Consider the following 22,702-nt stretch of genomic DNA (forward strand, 5'->3'; position numbering starts at 1 on the left):
AACAAGGGTAACTTGGAATGCAAATTAGCAAAGAAAATAATTGCAAAATTATGTTTATTACACTGGAGAAAACATTTTCATCAAACATGGCTGAAGCACTGTGTTGTCTGGTACAGGTTTACCAACGTTTCAGAGGTCCATAGCTCATGGTTTCTCAAACACGCAAAGACGGTCTGTCCTCAGCAGGTGCTGCCGCCACCAACAAGTTATTCCGGTACCTTCTACAGGATTGCTTGGCCGGCTGGCCGGCCACCGCACTGGTTCCACTCGACCACCATGCTGCCTAATCACACAGCAACTTCAGTAGGACCACGTGGAACAAACACGTAATTCCCAAAGCATTAACTTGTATTATAACGTACACAGTTTCATGCTTCCTGGGAGAGAAAAGGAATTATGAAGAATAACTGCAGAGTGACCACTGTTTATTCTGAGAATCATACGAACACATAAATACAAAGTTGCGAAATATTCCACAATGTTAATGTTTTCTTAGAAATTCTACGATATTTAAATTACATTAGCAATTAAAAAATCTCCGATTATTCTCATAAATCCTACATTTTAAAGCCGATTTTTTTACACTTCTTATGCATGCTATACTTTAAAAATTACTCTACAAGTTTTAAAGTTTTTTTTTGTATTTTCCACAGTAATAGTTAAATACAAAAATAAAGCATTCCGATTATACAGGCTAAGCGGAGCAAGTTTCCACAGGCGTTCACAAACACCTGTTTTATGTGCGTGACATCTGGACACAGCGAGCGAGTCACAAGTTAGTAAGGAACCTTTTAAATATAGATCCCACGTTCCATGTCATTGCATTTAATCTCTGAAACACGCGCAGAGCCATCCTTCCCTTTGCCCAGTTCAATCATAACAATCACACCAGCTAAACCAAGATTTCAGGCCCCACAAACACAATTAAATACAAGTTAAGAAATTTCATAATAAATCCGTGTTTCAGTTTTAAATCTACCTAGCATGATCCTAATTTTTCAGCAACTTCAGTTAGCAACAGAGACATCTACTGGAAGAACCTTCCAACAATGTGAAAAGAAAAACGTATGTAGATTGCACTGTAATAAACACGTAAGCTTACACTTGTCACGTGACAGGAAGCATCTTCGCTGAGACAGTATAGGAAACATAAGGAGCAAAAATTACCAGAAGCAACCAAGTTTTATTATATCGAATCGTAACCTCAAATGCCAAATCGTTGTAGGTCTCGACTTTCGACTTACAATCTGTGAACTTCGTCGCAAACTTAGTAGCGAACTGTACATAATTTAAAATTAAAATGCCGTTTTATAATAATTTCTATGTGCAATCCGTTACCGGAAATATATTTTTTTTGGTTAATTTATAGCGATAATACACAGTTACTAGAATCAAATGAGAGATTAGCTCTTCGAAGTATGCAGTACAACATGGCGTCAACTTTGACGAGAGCCTAAAATGTTGCTTCAACGGTGACACCCGATCAATGTTTTATCGCTGACGGATATTAATTACGTCATGACAATAATTAACCCCACGAGGCAATTTCCCGAGACACCGAAAACAGACAAGGCCAATCACACTTCACAAAAACAGTCGACTGTACTACCGACTAGCATAGAACTACAACGATACTTCAGAGTATCTGGTGCGCGAAGACCCGGCTTCGAAAGTTGTTTATAGCCCATTGTTATTTTACACAGACGATCGGGGTTCGATTATCGTCATGAACAAAAATTTGTTACTCCTTATCACAGCGTCCAGACCGGTTCTGGGACCCAACCGGCCTCGTAACCAATGTATATATCGTGAGTAAATTGGCTTGGGGGTGAAGGTATACATGCCTCAACCATCTGCTTATCCTTAATTTAATCACCATAGCAACAACATTATTACTACAACAATTTTCTTGGGTCCAAATATTCTTCGATGCTGTTAATTCGAAATGACTACAACAAGACAGCTTACCACAGGGACGAGGGTAATCTAATGACCTATTTGGGGGACAAAAGTTAAATTTACACTTCACCCCAAGTGTGAAATGGGACAAGATGAATGGACAGTGCACTGAACTACACCAGATTAGTACGCATTAAGCTGGAACAGAAAATAGTTCCGAATGAAAAAAAAAACCTCTTTAAAATTTAATTTCCGATTTAGGCTTCGTCCACACGTTTTACAACATTATGGCACAGCAAGATATTCCCTTTATACCAGTAATCATTTGTTCTTGTGTTGAAATTCTAAGAGGAATTTTCTCTAAGTGAAACACTGGGTTCGTTTGTTTATGAAAAGCTCCGGCTGACTCAATAGACAAGGAGAACACCTAGATGGAACATGGGAGACGTAAATAATTACTCCAAAAAGAAAAGAAAAAAACTTGCCTCAACACTAGTTCTTTGCGTTTATAGTTTTAAGACTTCACTCGTCACATACACGAAAAACAGCCAAACGTTTTGAAGTATACAAAGAAAAGCATTAAGTTTAAAGCTACATAATCTTAGAATTAAAAAAAGAACATACAAGGGAAAGGTAAGAAAATTAAAAAATATTGGCTACTATCCATAAAAGAATATCTCTCGTTCAGCTTATAGTAAATGCAAAAGTCATCGTAAGGTCATTATGTAGATCTTAAAATAACTTTAAAATTAAGATTCTAACAGAAAAAAAATATGAAAATATAGGTAAACGAACTGCGAGACAACATTTTTATTCATACACGAAAAAATTAATTACAAGAACAGTTCAGAGAGGAGAATAAATTTATAACATTAAAGACAAAACTGATCACGGAATTCACAGAGAAAGGCAGACCTGAATAAAAGCCAGAGGCATCAAATGCCCCACCCAAGAATAACATTCAAAACTCTCCGTTATCAACAAATGAAGATCTCTGAGGACACCCTACAGTCCGTAAAAAAGACCACAATGCATCGCGATTAAAAATGGAAACCTGTCAGTCCAATGAAGAGTAAGTAAAATATGGCGTTATGTAAGTGGTCGTTAATAACATCCCGGCCTAAATAAAAATTGAAACATCAGACGAACGACGGGCGAAGCCTAAAACGGTCCACCTTACAAAAAAAAAAAAAAAAAAAAAAAAAAAAAAAAAAAAAAAAAACAATAGGCTGTATGGCATAAAACACAGACCTCATTAAAATTTACAAGTTTTGTTTGCATCACGGCCACGAAACATATCGTACGAAGTGAACAGACAGCAATTTTCGTTTCTACGCCGAGCACCATCGCAAATGGTGTTGGTTCTGTCAGAAACAGGTCCGTTTCCAAAAACAAAAGAAAAACAAGCTTAATGGGAACTAAAAAATAACTAATAATGCTCTTCTAAAGCTTCATGGAAAGCAATTTTTTTTTTAAACTTTCCAGTGTATTGCTAATCAAGTCTAAGCGAAGCCGCCGCGGCGTTTGAAGTCTGCAGAGCCCCCCCGAGCCTTTACGGTTTTCCGCAAAGTGGAATGTTCAGTAATACGTAATCACACGTAACGCGATCAAGAGGACAACAGACAGCTCATGAATGAATCGCTGGATGGACACATGCAGTGTCCTGCTATTCTAATGCATTGCTCGCATTCAGTTCGGCCGATTTTTCACAGCAACAGTGAAATAAGACGCAGTAGGCCCAACCTACACATGGCAAGTACAGCGGTACTTATTTAAGGTGACGCCTGGTCTGATTTCATGTCGCAATATAAATAAAACAAGACGAAACGAAACTTTTGCGCGGTTTTAACACATCAAATTGACAACAAGAATTTCCATCACCAATTTGAAAAATCCCACTTACAAGACCTAGAAAAAGATGGAAATACAATATTAGAACGGTCCTTACGGAAATGGGGTTGGAGGGTGGTAAAAATTATTCAGGATAGGCGCCGGTGGCGGGATTTTGTATACACGGCAATGAACCTTCGTCTTCCATAAGAGGTGGGAAAATTATTGCCTGACAGAGTAATTTTATGCTTCTTAAACGAAGATTCGAGGACAGTTGTTGTGCCGTGCAGTCTTACCATCTACAAACTCCTGAAGATGGAGAGAGTACGTTCCTCCCAAAACGCTGGTATCTACCACGACCACACATAACGGCCCCTATGAGACCATCAAGCTGCTCATAAGTCAGAAGCCCTACAAGTAAGACCACAGATCATTCTAAAGGCCTCCCTCTTTGACGTTTAATCATAAAATTTATTTATTTTTAAATAGTCTTCCTTAAGGAAGATTTTTCACACCTCTTGACATCTGTTTCAAGTATATGGTATCGGCGTTTCTCTTACATGGCATCCCTTTCAACTACCTCCAGTGAAAACAGCTTTCTCAGCAAGTTCTGTAGTTTCGTAGCCTTTCTTTTATAACTAAAACCCCCCCCCCCCCCAACCCTCTCAAAGATTCAATATCGACAACCGCCGACCCACGAAGCAAAGCTCCGGAACTGATAAACAGATACGGCTGTATACAGGGAGGGGGGTCCTCGAGAAGATATCGGGAGGAGCACAACATAAGATGGATCGCAGGGGGAGAGCTGAGGAACGGAAGTGGATGGAAGGGACTCAGGGTCCGTACTGAACCTTACGATCTACTGACGCAGTGATTATGAGAAAATTCAAATGGGTGGGATTGTGTCTGGGATAAAAAAAATCCTTTAACTTTCTTTCAAAATGGCAACCATGTATTTGCTTCCAGGGAATCAAGACGCCATGATTGTCTATACCCACGTTAAGATTCGAACCCGAAACAGCTAATTATCGTAAAGCACTAGAACGGAATTATTATACAGTATGAGCCAAAGTGCTGTATAACGTGCGATTTTTTTGTTGTGACCGCTGATTTACGGTGAGGAGAAGTATGACAGCATAGTGGGGTGGGGGTGAATAGTATCAGATATCGGAGGAAAGTAATGAGGACGAGGAATGACGCATTGTAAGTGAAGAACTTAAGTCGCTAACAGCTCTTTCTCCAAAAACCCACACCAATATATTTCAGCTCCATTAGTGAACAAGGTGAAATGCCCTGCGCATTCTGGTAAGACGGACCACGTCTAAACACGAAGACTGTAGTACGTTAACGACAGATGATCATTAATTCAGTTTTTAGGCCGAATTAGTGACACGTTTAAAGTGTTTTGAGAGGAGAGGAATTTTGATTCAAACATTTTGCCACTGGCGTTGGCTAAAATGAGCAAATATTATGGCAAACAAGATAAACATTCAAATTATGCCATGTTGTTGTCTCTGCTCTCACGCAAGGTTATAGTGCACGTAGAAAACCATAATCGATCTCACTCCCCCCTTTTCCAGTTGTGACGTCATCCGGAGCACGTAGCCCTGCGGTCACTCGAAAGTGAAGTGACCTATATTAGAAGTTATTAGGGAGCGAGGCTGTCGCATAATGCAACTGCGTGTTCAGTACCACAGATAGGATCGCCAACTTTAATTAACCAGTGGGCATATTAAAGGGGATAGATATATCACTGGCATGCTTCAAGGTTCTGAAACACCTGTAGCAAACGCTAACTAACCAAAAATCTTAATTCAAGGCTACAAAGTAGAACAGATTTTTGTGATAACAAGGTTGGTGTATCCAATAGCGGGTTTCTTTTTCACTGTAAAGGACTTCATATTTCAAAGCATTTCGTAATGCCTTTAAATCATTTTTACGAATATTATTTTCGGCATTTACCGTTGTCTGATGTATATTCGACACACAAAACGTTTCGGGAATAGAGACAAGTCCCGAAACGTGTTGTAACACACACCTGGAAACCGAATAAAATCACAAAACGCTTTAGGATAGGGCAGCAGGTAAACCGGCCGAAATTCCAATCGGTTTATCTCAAATACGTCGTCAGGTACAAATATTTCTTGAACACTTCAGTTCCAGACATTTGTAAATCGTATGAGTGTTGTAAATAGATTAAATATCAGTGTCAACTAAACTTCGTAGAAAATAATGTCCACCGAGGGGGAATTCTGAACACGCGACACTCCATTACAGGCAACTGGAGACTTCACTAAGCTGTCAGCATATTAATTACTTCAGAGACCTTTTTCTGTGTATGCCCGGCCTACAGGCGATCGACAGGTTCCGCGACGTCGCATCAATCATTACCTTTCAGGTTGGGGAAACCCCCCCCCCCCCCCCACAGCTATTGCAATCATATGCGATCAGAATTACAGCAATACATAACAAAAGTTTCGAAATAATTAATCACAATTCACCACTAAACGGGCAACTTATCGGAACTCACGGAGGCAGCACAGTGTAGCCTGGTCGTTTTTGAAACCAAATTACATCACAAAACAAGGCTTACGTATCAGACCATGAAACAGTGAAATGTGTGTGTGTGTGTGTGTGTGTGTGTAACTCTGAAGTTGACAATGTTCTTATGGGTTGTGACGCCGTGTAGACACCAGTGTTTCGGAGAAACATACTGTTTCCATCTTCAGGGTTGAAATTTGAAGAGCTGAAAAGTGTCCTTCCTCTGACCCTACATAAATCTCCCCACTCCCCAAAATTTATTGGCCCAGGGGAAGAAAAAAGTTGAGGAGAATGGAGTGTGGGAAGAGATGGGAAATAAATAGGGCGAAAGGACGGAATAAGATAAGAGAACGAACGGGAAGAAAGGAAGGACAAAAGGGGGAGGGGGTAAGGGATTGAGATACAAAAGAAATAATTCCCGTTGAATTTCAACGGGGAATTTTACGGTAGCAAAAGACCAGACGAGTCTAGCGAATGTTTGCGCTGCAGCTGACTGAACTTGAAAGCTATCGCCGTTCACAGACCGCCGAACGGGATACATGCAAGTCCTCCGGAAAGCGTGTAAAAGAATGAAAAGCAAAGAGAGGCATCAGAACACTGACGAACACGAAAGATCCGCTCGGATGTCAAGTGACGGACGCAACGCGCCAATACATAAAAACGCGACGTGATCCACAAAGGTTCTGGTATTGACCACAGACCAAGATGGAATGGTCTAAGGCCCGCACAGTCTTGGACCCTCAGACACTGAGACAGAGGATTCGAATTCCGTTCGAGCCATGGATTACGTCAACGTCTTCCTGTTCTACGTTGAATTTACGATGAGACGATCTCCCATCAGAGAAATCCCATCTAATATCTGAAACATTCGTACTTTCATACCCAATTACGAATCGGAACAGACCAAAGGGCTTAAACATTTGAATCACAATGGTAACTATATGCACCACCTGCTTTAACATTCAGAATCTCTGTATTTATCCTACGGAGTGTATTTATGGATCTGTGGATTCATGTTAATAATACTTAAAAGTTCATATCTTACCTCAAAGAAAACAACACTTCACCATCACGAAGATCAATTAATTCATGCCCTTTAAGAAAATAATCAGTGTTTACTGCCAGAATAATGCTACACCCATAAACACAGTCTGGGCAACATAGTGAACGCCAAAGCATTTGGTACATATAGGTACAACTGTGCCTGAAAGGGTTAAACTGGTGTGTTTCAGTTATATTATAATTTAATAAAGGCAGAGTCTTATTTTGTTTTAATTAGTGAAATAAACATATTTCATCAACGCATTATAACAACACAACTGTTTGATTTAACGATGGGATTCTATTTCTCCGAAACGCTCGCATCTAGCGTCAAGTCCATACGGCGTCGAAACCCAATTCATCATCATCATCATCATCATACTCACCGCAGTGAAAACTTGGGAGGCTCAATCAAATACCTCGACGCTAAGATGCATGATTTTTGATTCTGCAGCAATCTGTCTTGTTAGAAATTTGGTTCCGCTGAATCTTATAAGCTAAAAAGGTCTAACTTACTATTCGTAAATTTCTTCGCTTGAAATAACAGATGAAATAATTCAGATTTCACTTGCCTGCAAGTTGGCAACCTTGTCTGCACACCGTTCTCTTAAACTGTAATAAATAAGACAACATACACTGCACGGCCTATCCTAAATTATCATGTGCTAATATAATTATTCTTGTGATTTACATAGCTTACAAGCTAGCAACCTTGGATACCCCCTCCCAGTCACCCGAAACTCTCATTCGCTAATAGAATTATTCCTGTGATTTCCCTCGGTTGCAAGTTGGCAACCCTGGCCGCCTCCCCCCCTACTATAAATTCTTATGTACTAATAGAATTATTCTTGCGTAAGCTCTTGAAAGGAGAGTCGAGACCACTTTGAGTTGGACGGATAATTAAGCAACGATTATTTCCTCCATCGATCTCCCAAAGGAGACATCAGATGAGGGAAGAACCGAAGGTTATCCACCCCCTGATACTTATCCCACCCTTGGGGCCCACTACGCGCAATCATCATTACAACTTACGAGATACCTTGGAGATTACGTTTGTAACAAAGGCGCTGGTTACCAGAATCTTCTTAAAATCTCCAGCAAAGACGCCGCTAGGGCATTTCGGATCATTCTTTTAGTCTCAGACCCCCTTAATGTAAACAGAAGAGTTCAAGGCACCCCCCCCCCCATTCTCACCCCATCAATAAAATGACTAAAATGTTACTTAACTGTTTCAAAATATAATTAATAACAATCTTTAAAGACATAATTTTCTTAAACAGTACGTTTGCAATTGAATATGGTCCTATCTCGACAATTTTTAATATAATAATAATAATAACAATAATGTCTCTCTCTCTCTTCAGCGTCAAGATTCAAATTATTAACACAAGACGAATAGCGTCACACTTTCAAGTTAATGACGATGACATGGAGACAACGCTTCGAAATATAACCCTAAGAACTTGATGACCAGCCTGTAAGAATAATCTCTTCAGATGATACGAGGAGCTGCGACCTAGACAGGTTTGAAATCAGCTCGACCAGGCGACTCAAAACATTTCGCCTTTGAGCTCCTGACACCTGAAGACGGAAGCAGAACCAAGTTTCGAAGCGTGATTTACAATACGCAAAGACGATGGACAAAATTCCAGTTTTGACAACAAGAATTATGGTTCAGAAAGAGAGAAACACACGAAAGATTCATCTCTAATGATGAAGGCAGTATGTATCTCCGAAACGTCGGTTGTTTCCACCAGAGTATACGGCGCAACATCCTAGAAAACAGCTATACTCAGAATATATGCAGGCCTATGTTCATAGTCAGATATAAGGGAGTGAAAAAGGCTTGGTGCACTACCAACCAGACACATCCTATTAAAATTTGTTTCGCTGAAATGTGCACGCGAAGCGTCCGCCTCATTGAAAACCCTCAGCGCGATTCCACAACCACCGTTTCCTCTCAACTTTGTCAGCATCCCCACGACTTTCTCTCGTCTCATCATTTAATATCTGGCAGAACACGACCACGCAGTCACCCAATTCCACTCCAAAGGCGCCGGTCTGCGGGGTGACACGAGGCATCCGAGAACTAGGGCGCGTCTCGACGCACATGCAGTCCGATTGAATGCGAAATATCTGACGACGAAGCGTCGAGGATTACGAGAATCAGTGAATCTGACGCAGGGACACTGCAAGTCACATCGCTCGACCCACGACGACAAACTCCTTCCATTACGACACGATACGCTTCGCCCTGGAATTGTTTCAGAAACGCTTCATTACTATGCTGCACTAAATGGGCGGATCTCAGAACCGACGGACGTGGTGGCGAACGTAAACATCCCGCGATAAACTCTTTACAGCACAGTGGTAACTATATGCACCACTTGTTTTAACACTCAACAATTCTACCTGTACACTGTATTTAGGGCTTCCGCGTAATTCTCACTGTAAACAGCGATGATTTCCTTATACATCATTAACCAAATGATCTTTGAAATGGTGATATGTTTTCTTTGAGGTACGGACTGAACGTTAAACTATTATTTAGACGCTTCAAATAATTACAGGAACGGAACTTCTGGCGTTAACAACTCGGCTACCGTGGCAAATCTGAGATGATCAAAGCAACTGATGACTGACGTAACAAACACCCCAAAAACGTCGTCAAACTTCAAAAGAACTGCACGGAATAAAATGCCAGAAGACACCGATCTTCACACTCGCCGTCGTGAGATGAGAACCTGAAATGTCAACCGCGTGGCCGGGTAGGACAACTTACCCCAAACGCGGAGTACCTCTTGGTCCGCCTTTGCTGTTCCTTATTGAGGAAAACCTCTGACTTGGGGCGCGGAGGTTTCTTAGGCCTAAGGATAACCCTCGCCTCCTCCCGGATGTCTTCGTCCAGTAGTTTGGAGTCGCTGGAGACTGACAGTTGCCGATGTACCCGATCGTGTTCGCCCAGACCGTCCCAATCTGCAACAAACACACGAGGTACAGGAACACTCACCAGGAAAGTTTCTGTGGCAAATTTTATGCTCAGAGCTGTGCTCGATGTGAAGACAGACCAGTGGCAGTCCCAAAGAAAGTGACACGTGCACAGTAACACAGAAACACGGGCAGATTCCGAATGAAGGTGACCCATCTTGAGGAAACACAGAAAGTTATCACTCAGGCGAATTCAGAAATCCGAATTACTGTAATTTGTAGGCTGGGAAATGAATGGCAAAGGAATGGGGAGAAATGAGAAAAAGAGAAAGATAAAGGAAATAAGAAAGCGGTAAGGGATGAGAATATTATATAAATTTTTGCCCGTTGAACTGAAACGGTCCTTTCCCAACAGCTGCACAATAAAACACACCTGGCAGCCCGAAACTGAAGTTCAGATTTGTGTAGAAACGAGAATAAAAATTTAATAAAACTAAGCAGAGAAAAACCACATCAAAATAAGTGAGATCTCAGGTCCTCACAGCGGCGAGTATATTAGATGACTTGTTATCGCCCTGATGTCGGAGGCAAGCAAGAACCGTTGAAACGTCGGTGAACTTGTACCAGACTACATGGCGCAACACCCCAAAGACAGTTAGTCACCCTCATATTAAAACATATGCCTCATCCCTCTTCTGCAACCCCACTCAACCTCACTTCACCTTTCTCGTTAAAGCAAAAGGTTAATAAAAGTTAAACTTCTTCCCTTCTGGCGCCCGAAACCTCCGCGGTCCTTAGTAAACTAATTTTTAAACCACTGCAAGGCAGCAGAAAGCAAGAACATCTGTTACAGCGTAGTCACGTATATTTTAGCAGACATCCCAGGGTGACATTGTAATACATTTTTCATAGTCTATAAAATGTTAAGTCATACTGCAGCTCAGTGGATGCAGTATTACAATAAACACGTTGTTTCGAGTCTGTTTTAACGACTTCAGCGAAACAACCCGTTAAAAAAAAGTTATTTTTTATGTGAAATAACTTTAAGATTAGAACTTTGTGAAGCAGCTACCTTTCTCCAAATCTGGCGAAAGCCCGAGACTTGACCTTCGTTTCATGACCCTCATCAGAAGGACGCTGGGACGAGGCGACGCGCAGAAATAAGCGTCACATTCTTCACCACCGTCTACAGTGGCTCTACGGTGATGCAAACGGCTCAATTCGAACTGCATCGTCTGACGATCAACACGTCACTGAACACAACAACTCGCTTCTTCAGCTAATTTCTTCACATCGATAATTTGTTGTCAGTCTTGTCATAATTCTAAAATATATTGTCGTGTTAGGCACTCATTTGAGTTTGGGTGCTACTGCCCCGCTAATTTATTGTGACCTTTGATATGCGCGAGAATGGAGCGTGATAAGTGAAGTGGGGAGGGGAGGGGAAGCGACATGTAGGTAGCAGATGGATATGGAATAACTGTACATAGTTGGCAAACATTAACAACCGTTAACTGCCACGAAATTCAACGGCGCATTGTCACGAGCCCTGTTTCTTTTGTTTGATTATGCAAAATATTGTCTTTTAGTTTGCTTAGAACAGAAGGCACATGTTTTGATAACCGATGATTTTATGTTTGCTAAAATCTGCACGCACAAGAACATGAAACGACCAGATCAAATAAATTCTACCGGCGTTGTACCAAGACTCGCTTTCAGATACTTCACAGCAGAGTTAACTACATCGACACACATAAATGGTGACTAAATTCTGGTAAGTTAAATATATTTTCTCTAACTTTACTGAAGTTTATGAAATTACAGCTACATTATCCAGAAAGACTCTTTAAGTTTTTCGTCTTTCCCGTGAATTAGATCCCAGTCATTACGATGACTCAACTAAAATTCAATCGACACGCAGACGTACGTCCAGCTTACTAACTAACTAACTAAACCTTTCACTTCATCACGTATAAAACACTTGAGAGCGGAAATGCGCATTCACAGATTGCCTTGAACCTTTTTTAAAACGTCGTCAAACATATTGTATTATCCACTAAGTTAATTTTCTATGGAAATGATGCAAACTGAATCCTCGGACGTTCAGTCATGCTTTACCAGACCAACATTACAGTCGTAAAAAATTCACGGACGAAAATGATACGTGTCGTGTTGAGAGAGAATCTGCTTGGAACACCGCAAAGACGACGACCTCAACACGAAGAACGTCACACACTGAAGCGTCTGTTCCGCCTTGAGACGCCCGCCTGACTCCACTGAAGATAACACAATACGAGCTCATGCTCCAAGACACGCGTTCTGAAGGTTAGACGTGCATGAAGTCACTTCAGACGCCCACGTCACATTCGGCCTCTGAAGCCGACGCTCGTCTGAAGAAAATTTACGAATTGTTTCACATGCACCGACTACCAACTTTCTTAGCTACGCATTCTTTCTGTTTTTACCCTGTTTCAAAGTCGAAGAAACGTCGCTGTATGAAACATGATCACTTACCCTTTTTCCAGATGGGTAAATTCTAATTTAGTTATAAAGATATAAATTTACTAACACTTTAATAGACTTATAAACTACGTAAGGACACGGTTCCATTACGTCACACTTCAATGGAGCACGCGTTAATTGCACTGACGTATGACACGGCGTTCGTGGCCTTTTGAATGTGCTAAAGAGAGGCTATGGTGTACATTACATAACGGAGAACTTCATAACTTACACCTCACATCTCATCAAGTAGTTTTCGGGGAGAGAACTCAACAAAGCTGTCAGAGGACGAGAAGACACGTCCGTTGGTGGAAGAACGAGATAAATACAGAATTTACGAAAAGAATATCTTTCAACATTAAAATGAGACATGACATAAAATGAACAAAAGAATCAATTTTGATGACTTTCACAAGTTACCACTGTAGATTGGTACCAACGCAGCCCTAGAGATGGAAAGAAATACAAACGTTGGTATCCTTCTACACGTTCGAAAGGTATCACAACCCAGAAAGGTACCATGGAGAAAATGAAAATTCTCCTGCCACGAAGCACATACGTAATTATTTTATGAGATCATATCTGAGAATCATTTGCCCAATTAGTGCCTTATCTTCCTCCATAAATACTGACGGAAACATCTGATAAGCGAATGGAATTATACTTAGTACAACTAACGAGACACAGGCAGACCCCTCATCAAGTAAACAACCGATGACACGCTATGAACAGTTTATGAAGGAGCAATTACAAAATGAACGCTACCCAAGGCGCAGAAATGCCACCCCCTTCCCGGTAAAAACGCTCCTTATCAACATTCTATCTAAGGCCCCAATACTACTCATGGGGTAGAAAGGGGTTTTAACATCCCTGATTCAACAGCCATGTCATTTATAGACACCAAGCAACAAAAGTCTTTTATATTTATTTAATTTCAGGTTTGTTTAACGATGCTGCCGATAATTCGGGCTACATCGCGTCAAACGACAGCACGAACAAAAAGTTGGAAAGAATATGGAAGGAAGCGGTCTGGAGGGACTGAGGAAAACTACAAACAACGTCGGGCAGGACAGCCTTCCATCGGGCAGAGATTTCAACCCGAGACCTCCCGAATACGAAGCTGGATTGCTAACCAATCGGTTGCGACGCTCAGTGATTTCTTGTAAAAATAGTGATGTAACTTCGTAGGCTTTGAAGGCAAACGAGGCACAAGCGGAGAGGAGAGTCGGAATGGAAGAAGTTTTCTAGATGAGTAGTAGGAAACATTTGCTCCTCTGATGATGGAGGCAGCAAGCACCTCCGAAACGTCGGTAAATTCATATGAGACATCCCAGAGGGCAGTAATATTCATAATTGCCGTCATGAGAACCTGAGACCTCACTCAGATTTACTTAATGTCCTGAGGGTTTGCAGGGAGAAATGGTTGTCTAGGTGAATGCCACGCATCCACAACTCAGCCCACGTGCTTCCCTGTTTACCGCCCACGGTCTGATGGACCATTAAGTTCAATGGTTGAGCCACATGGAACAGAGCAGCTCTTCATTTCGGAAAAAAAGGGTGGGTAAAAATACACCAGAATTCAAGGGAGTCCATAAGTTCCTATCAATTGTGTTGAAATAAAAACAATTTCGGGTAAATAATGCACCTGTATAAACACGAGGCATGTCTAATTAACACCACATAAGCGTTGTAGTCCACTGGCCACAGTCAGTGTACGTGTGGCACAGCGAAGATTTTCCATCGTGGAAAACTCATATCCCAGATTTATTTTCCGACGACTATTTAATTAAAATACAGATTTTACAAACACCCTGTGCTCCTGAGGGACAAACAAGCCAGAAATTAAAATCCGCTTTATTAAAAACAACACGTCAGAAATTAAGATCCGCTTTGAAGACAAACGTTCCATATTAAAACATCGGGTTTTTTTTGAGGGGTACGGGATGGGGGGAAACGTGTCAGGAACTATATAGAACTGACACGTGGATGAGGCAAATGCTATGGGTTGTTCTAACGAACATTGCGGGCTTTGTTCCCCCACAGACCACGACGTGACGAAATCATTTGTCAGTGGAGAATCAGGCACAGAAGTTACTGCGTTCATCAGTCTGAATGGTCCAATCAACTGTCCACACTTGCGAGCTTACGGCACAGCCTGTAACCATTCCATCAAAATTATGACTGTCTACCTTACTTTGCACACTCCTAACTTTAATCTTCTAAAAACCCAGTGGTAACTATACGTACCGTCTGCTTTAACAATCAGTTACTATGCATTTTGTATTTAAGAGAGTGGTGTAACTCTCAGTGCAAACAGCGATTATTCCCTTAAACAGCATTAACTCGCTGATCTTTGTAATGGAGAGGTGATGTGTTTTCTTTGCGATACGGACTGATTTCTTAAATATGATTCAGACGAGCTTCGGCAGCCTTTCAGACCACCGGAAGGACTAATGTCGAGGGCCGTCTTCCGGCCTGTAACGCCGTGTGAAACTGAAAGCTACATACCAACAATTCGGAGGGACATAATGCCTTCATCTTCAGACAGACATCCCGAGGATGCTCAATTCCGGAAATCACTTCCGAAAATTAATAACCAAGCTTTAACTAATAACCAAGACCACAACAACGCTCAGGACAGCTAGGAACAAGACGAGATTCGAACTGACACCTCCAAAATACAAGTCGGTGAACCAATCCGCTCGGTAATACATGAATGCCATGTCTCCTGTAGCAAGATCATGATAATTTCAACAATTCACACAAAGAACTTCAGAAGCCATTAATGTAGCAGCAACACAAATACGGACCGAGTCGTAGAATTACACCTTAACGACGCATATCTCACGTGTGTGAGCGTAACATTGGGGCCAAGAGTTAAGCCAAAGCAAGTATAGTTAAACCCGTTTTAGTGACACAACAGATACACTACATACAGTAAGGCCTATGTCAATGTAAACACCGCTGCAGATCAAAACAGCATGCCGACAGACTTAACTTACGATCTGTTAGAGATCAGCTCTGTATCTACTGATCAAATCAGCAGCTTATTCAAACAGCTTTTGTAATATCCTTCTGATAGAACCATGTTGGCCTACACTTCAAAGATGGCCGTTTTCTGGGTTGTTGCCTCGTGTGAACTGGTAGAAGCTCACCAACGTTTCAGAAGTCCCTGCTGCCTCCGGCATCAGGGTTGAAAGGCATTTTAAAACAAGTCAAGGTCTGTTAGACTGACACACCGAAGCTCATAACGTTTGTGACAATGACCATCCTGCAAAAATACATAATATTCTCGACATTTCGGAGCCTGACTCCGTCACCGACTTGAGGCAAAGGAAAGGACCCTTCTACTTCATCAAGTAGCAGCGAACACGGCGACACACACACACACTCACTCATCAGTCAGCTTCCTGCCCGGTCCCTGCTGACAGACGTGACACGACAGCCACCATCCTGATGCCATGCCAGTGGCCTATCAGTCAAGGAAGGGGGATTCCGTCAACAACAGCCCTTCTAAATAAACGTTATTGTTTATCGTGGAGAGGGTTCCCCAGACCGCGCGCAGTGCAATTTGCTCCTGTTACAAAAAACTTGCACTTTCTGCGGTAGTACGCAACGAATCACTTTCGCACTTGAGAAAGTAACGAAAATCAAGGAAAGGAGGAATGTGGAACGCGAGAAATGAACGGAAAACACGGGAAAAAAATTAAAAGAGAATATGATACATAGTTACTACTGGGCTTTGAAGGGTAAAACGTTTATTCTATACGTTTCTTGCAGACAGTTAAAAAAAAGGAATTATCTTGAGACGAGGTTCATGGGTTAAAATTTATCGGATTTAAATGACACCTAGCAGGAACATACCAGAGGAGCGGACAGGTAAATCCAGGGCCAAAGCATATTTCTCCTGTCGCAGACTGTATCAATTTATCACGTCACGTGATAGACCGCGGTATGTGAGCGTAGGGAAAATCTCTGGGGGTCCAATTAGCATATATCTACGAGCCAGGTCACCGCTGACACTAGGTAGTGCCAGAAATCGTTAAGTTTGCCCGCCACGAACGAGATTGACAAAATTCCTTACCAGGGCCGTTCAAAGGTCATCTCTCAGCGACAAAACTGCAAAGAACGCAGAGTAACAGACTATTAAACCACGTGGTGTGTACAGTTACCAGTGGATTCTGAGGCGCTGAGCCGTCATCTGACAAGAGTGACTGACGAAACCAACCCAAAATATAAATTATAGTTGAAAATGGCTGTCTTCTGGGTTGTTGCGCCGTTCTGTCTGGAAGTTTACCGACGTTTCAGAGGTGTTTTCTGCCCCATCAAACGCACACATACATACATACGATACCTCCGAAACGTCTATCGTAATACACAGCGGAACAACGTAGAGGACAGTCATTTTCATACCCGCTGTATACAGGCTGATCTCTCTACCACTGCTTACCACACTAAAATACGCTATACATTACAACTCAGCTGTTTATAGTCTACCTTGCTGCTTGCATCGAACATCACTGCCGAGTGGTTAGAACTCCTGCTTTCTACTCGGTAGGACCTGGGTTTAAATATCTTGGTCCGCAGGCGGGTTATCCTGACTGAGGGTTTACGAGCCTTTCCTCAGTCCCTCCAACTAAATTCCAGGACAGTAACTTTCATTATGTCACGACCAGTTCCTTCCATATCCTTCCCAATTCATTATCCATTAACCATATTATCACTCGAATCTACAGTCTGAACTACTGACAGCGTCGTTAAACATACCACACACTCCAAAACAGCAGAGTCCTTGAATCCCTTAACAGTACGCTCAGCTAGCCAGAAAGTCCCCAGCAGTTCATAGAACACGAATGTTCATCACCGTGTTAACAACAGCACAGCCGAGGAAGATAAGTAGTTAAACAAAACACGAATCACCTGACTATAGAGGCGATCCAAAGACCATCTGTAGGGGAATGGCAGAATACTTCCATAACCAAGCAGGTAACGTGACAGAGCCTCGCCGCATGAATAACTGTATACACGCACGCACCCACACATGATCCTACTCGAGACACGCACATGGGGAGTAAAAATTTTCCACTACGATGAACACATCTTTCGTGAAGAACATCATTATCTGCAGTAATTAAGAACAGCTTTAAGTCTCCATGTTTCTTCTCCTTGTTGGGGAAGTGTGGCACAAGTACGCAGTACGCACTGCGCAGGCGCCACATAAGCACGCTCATTTCAATATCCTACGACGCAAGCCTTTTGGAATGGAATCCAACCACGTTCCAGCACAAACGTCTAAACGAATTTCAAGTTCAGTGTAGAATAAACGAACAGTAAAAGGAGACAAATGAATCCACGTGTGAAATAATTTGACATACATCTTAGAATATTGTACAAAGTTTGGTATTTTCCTGGTACTATTTGAGACCTGTGCTATTACTGTTACTGTTCTGAGAAGTTGATAACGGTACTTTAAATTCCATATAGTTCTAAAGTACGGAAATTATATGAACCATATTATGCGTCTAATTTATGGATGACAGTTCCTGGTGTGTACATCCCAGAGAAGAGACGCGATTCTTCGTCGAAATTCGGAGACGTTACCTTGCCATGTCCAATACTTGTTCCTACAAGGTTTTCTCCGCCACTTCCGGGCATCGCGCGCCATCTCCATAGCAACAGACAAACGGCGTGACCTCCTGTTATACTCAGTTAACAATGATGAGAAGCAACAAGTACCAAAACACATCCGGCTCTTCAACAGTCAATTGAGTTCAATATCACAGTCAATTAGCCCATGTTACGTAAGACCCCTACCACCACGCAGCGCGTCAGATATCACACACGTGACACCTTTAGTATCCCAAGGCTGCAGAATGGCACATTTGAAGCACGAAGCTCGTGTAAATAATATTTAAAAATTCGGTCCTTACCGCAAAGAAAACACAGCGCTTCACCATTACAAATACGTATCAGTCGGCTGATGCTCTTTACGAGACTAATCGCAGGATACCGGAAGCCTACACGGGACCCATAAATACACTCTGTGGGCAAAATATAACATAAGTAGCCACTGTGCTTTAAATGGATACCGCTACTGCGTACAGAAAAAGTTACTGGGTGTTCCTGTTGAATATCATAAAATTTTCACCATTTTATAACAAAAATAGGTTTATGCCACTATTTGTAGGTACGCGTTTGGTCAGTTCGTGCGTGTATCTTAGCAACCAGTGTGTGTACATTACTTATTTTCAGTTTATTTAACGACGCAGTCAGCAGATCAGATAATACGGCGTAAAAAAGACAATTTTTTGACAAGCTAACAGTCACTCAGCTGGTAAGAAAATAATTTTTTTTAAACAAAAAATTTTAGCGTTACAATGACCTCGGGTCACATCAGTGCAAGAATGTCCTAAGGATCACATTAGCAGAACAAAGGCCAAAGATATGCGTGAAGAATAGTTCTGGAATGTCAGTGCACTCCAAAGACTTCACCTTTAAAATTTGAAGATGGCCGTCTTCTGGGTTGTAGCACCCTGTAGTCTGGTAGAAGGCAAACTTCTGCCTTCTACCAGACTACACGGCGCTACATCACAGAGGAGAGCCTTCTTAGTAACGCAAAACCTCCACAGCCGTTGCCCCATACGCAACAATCATGAAAGTTTATCCTTTAAAAATGGCAGCTCATAAGGAGGGATTTCGGATCCTTATAATACGCTGGCCAGAAGGGTTATTGATCCATGAAAAGGTACCAGGATGATAAACGCTGCGAAGAGGGAAGGAGGTGGATGAAAGTAGTCTCCTTAAAAAAAGTTTCATCTTCTCAAATAAACTTCTACGTTCAAACGACACCTGTGGACCATTTCGCCAACTATTCGGCTCCCTTTTACTGGTCAAAGTTTCTCAACATCTTCAGACTCACCGCCGTCAAAACCTCAAATCCTACTATTTATATTTAATTTTAATAAAAACTTCACTAGAACACGCCATTTTAGGGACCAAACATCAATACGATAAGACCCCCTTCATTTTAAATTAGCAGGTTAAATTTCTTTAATTAATGTGACACTGCATTTTATTTACAAAGACATCTCAAGAAAGCAAGAAATTAGTCTCCACATAAACAAAATTAAAGAAACAACTTATTTTAAAGAAGCGAGCTTAAACACACTTAAAATGAAACAATTTTACGTAAAGTCATGTCACAACGCGGGCCCCGAGTCCGTTAATAATCGGAATATACCCAGCTATATGATATCCCGACTTCGCGGTAAGCCACTAATCAAGCCGACGCACTAATTAGGTCCGCTTGGAAACACTTGAGCTGGCAAAGGAATTAATTAAACCTTAGGCCCACCCCTTTCTCTAGTAGCATCGTCCCCATCCTCCCTGCCACACCCTCAAGGCCCCTCCGTCTACAATCCTCCATCCCGCTTTGACCGTCTCCAGCTCCGTCGGCCGACTGGCTCTCACCAGAACACGACCAAATCCCCGAGTGTCCTGTAAAATCCGCACTGGCGCGCCGATCCTATCAGAGACTCGTTTCCAAGCGTCCAAGTCTGTCTTATCCACTGGTAATGACCAAGCCGTTCAGCCTGCAGCGGCGATAACATTTTGGTGACTTTACTCCGGCCATATTTTCATAGTATCCAGGGAAACGAAGAAGGGTCACAGCGGTATAAGTATTAAAATTGGTGCGGAGAAGGGACCAACTAGCAGTTTAAAGCGACCAGGTACGACTGCATATCTATTACATCCTAACAGTACAAGATCTTCCTTGAGAAGCTGAGAGTTGATCAGCTGGTCATGAAATTAATAGCATTTTTCGAGCAGACACACAGTCGACTGGAATAAATTATGAACAAGCTGAATCTAGTACACGCCTTGACAACCACTGTCCAGTTTTTAAGACACGTTTGCACTTTATACACCTGTTTGTGCTCAGATATCCGGCGAAGACCCTGCCAATCTGTCGACGTATAGGATAGCTGTGAACGATGCATTAAAAACTATGAGGACGGTAGATGTCAAAGCTTATTTCACGGTACGATCACAGTATTTGCTTGGAAGGGAAGAAAAATAGAGGAAACTTTCACGACAGTCGGACTCCCGAGTCAAGAACTGAACTCTAATCCTCCTATAACTATCCTTCCTCACTACTTTTACCTTCTCTGTTCTTGCAGAAAGAGATAGTTATATCCCGAACTAGAGTCAGTGGGGAACAAGGATCACCTCAGGGTTGACGTGGTAATTTTTATGTATATCAATAAATACAGAAACAACAAATTTAAGAAACCGAATAATTTTACTTTTTAAATTACAGAAAATCTTATACACTATTTCCCTAACTGGTACAAAAGTTTGGTTTACTGGCTGAAAGCCCGCTGTCGACTATGTCCACTCGAGCAATTCCATGTGTTTTGACCTGCATACCAGATCCCTTGCTGGCGAGGGAACCTCCACATATGGCTTGCTAGCTGGGGGGCCCTTCACCCATGATCTTCTGGCCAGTTCAAATTTCAAGTCAAACAGTTACAGGGGTTCTGGACTGGTATAAACTCCCCGATAATGAAGTGAGGACAATTTTGATTTCAAATTCATCTGAACTTCTTATCTAAGCTCTAAACATCCCAACGTGAAGCAAGGTCATTATGTTACCTTATAAGTAGATACTACATTTATCATTCGCATGCAATTTACTCCACTCCTATGTGAGTCCTTATCTCCACATGCGTTGTTCCTGTATTTCTAACAGATTATAACTCACAGATCCTCTCAATTTGTCTCCTACCTCACTACTTTATATATATATATATATCTGACTAAACTTACACTATAAACCAAGTACCTCTATCCCGCTCAAGATTATATGTAGTGATAATTATTCCCTAGAACAATTGGTACATATACTCAAATGTGACATCGTATAACATAGAAACATATCAAATACAAATCAAATACAAGGCAAACATATGCCAACTGGATACACTTTTTATAGTCTGACTGCTTTATATACCCCTAATTGCTTTCTCTAATCTGCATTTTGTTTCAAACATTCCTTGCGTTCTTACCATAGCTTTCCATTATAGAGCTTTTTAAAGAAATGCATGAACTATTATTTAGCTCAAACCGTCATATTTTGGGTTATGTCCACTCGAGTAATGCCATGTGTTTTGACCTGCATACCAGATCCCTTGCTGGCGAGGGAGCCCTTCACCCATGATCTTCTGGCCAGTTCAAATTTCAAGTCAAACAGTTACAGGGGTTGTGGACTGGTATATCCCGATGTAGGCGTGCGGATGAAAAGGTAACATTAGTACACGATTACTATCGCCTTCATTGATGTTAAGTTAGTCACAGAGTGCAAGGACGCACAAGATACACCTGGAACGAAAGCCATAGGTAAACCCCAATACCGCAATGCTCGATGGGTTGCCTACCATACACGGCGGTGTGTAGACATGTATAATCTCCTAATATGAAAGATTTTTGTCACTGCCAGTGGCAGCGGGTGTTGAGGACACACATAGTGGCAAAAGAATAAGAACACATACTAGGACAAAGGCAGTACAGACCCAACCGAAATAAAAATACGTACTCCCCTAAGGAATGCAAATGCTTGAGCATACACGTAGTTCAACAGATGAAAGTCAACAAACACAAGTTGGCAAAGTTATTATTTTTGGCTAGGTTGGTAGCACGGATTTATAACAATTCTATAATACTGGATGTAAAACGTTGGTGTCACCAAAGGAAATGTTGTGTAATAGAAACACCCTGTAGCAGCGTTATTCAAATAAAAACTGATCAGGTGCAGTTTCTGCGAGGCAGTGGGAGAATTTACTGCTCTAAGGCTGATACCAATAGCGGCACAGGATATATCTGCGTGAACTTTTACGAGACAATTCGCCCCAGCGGTTTGTGGAACCCGAACATTCAAACGCAAGAGGCTCTGCATCTTGAT

General features: G+C 41.7%; 1 protein-coding gene across 3 annotated transcripts in view; it reads right to left on the reverse strand.

Annotated features, from left to right (window-relative positions):
• The window catches only part of Eip63E (cyclin dependent kinase Eip63E), a 173,196-nt gene that overhangs the window by 11,218 nt on the left and 139,276 nt on the right, over positions 1-22,702 (reverse strand). For 2 of the 3 annotated variants that reach the window (XM_022072560.2, XM_022072561.2), the window contains exon 4: positions 10,094-10,287. In XM_022072560.2, coding sequence (XP_021928252.1) covers positions 10,094-10,287 — 194 coding nt within the window. Of the gene's footprint in view, positions 1-10,093; positions 10,288-11,311; positions 11,876-22,702 lie in introns of those variants that run through there. The other variant, XM_022072562.2, reaches the window with a different exon arrangement.

Source organism: Zootermopsis nevadensis, unplaced genomic scaffold, assembly GCF_977971745.1.
Source record: "Zootermopsis nevadensis isolate Lab colony 2312 unplaced genomic scaffold, Znev_1.0 Znev_ptg000017l, whole genome shotgun sequence".
Classification (NCBI taxonomy): Eukaryota; Metazoa; Arthropoda; class Insecta; order Blattodea; family Termopsidae; genus Zootermopsis; species Zootermopsis nevadensis.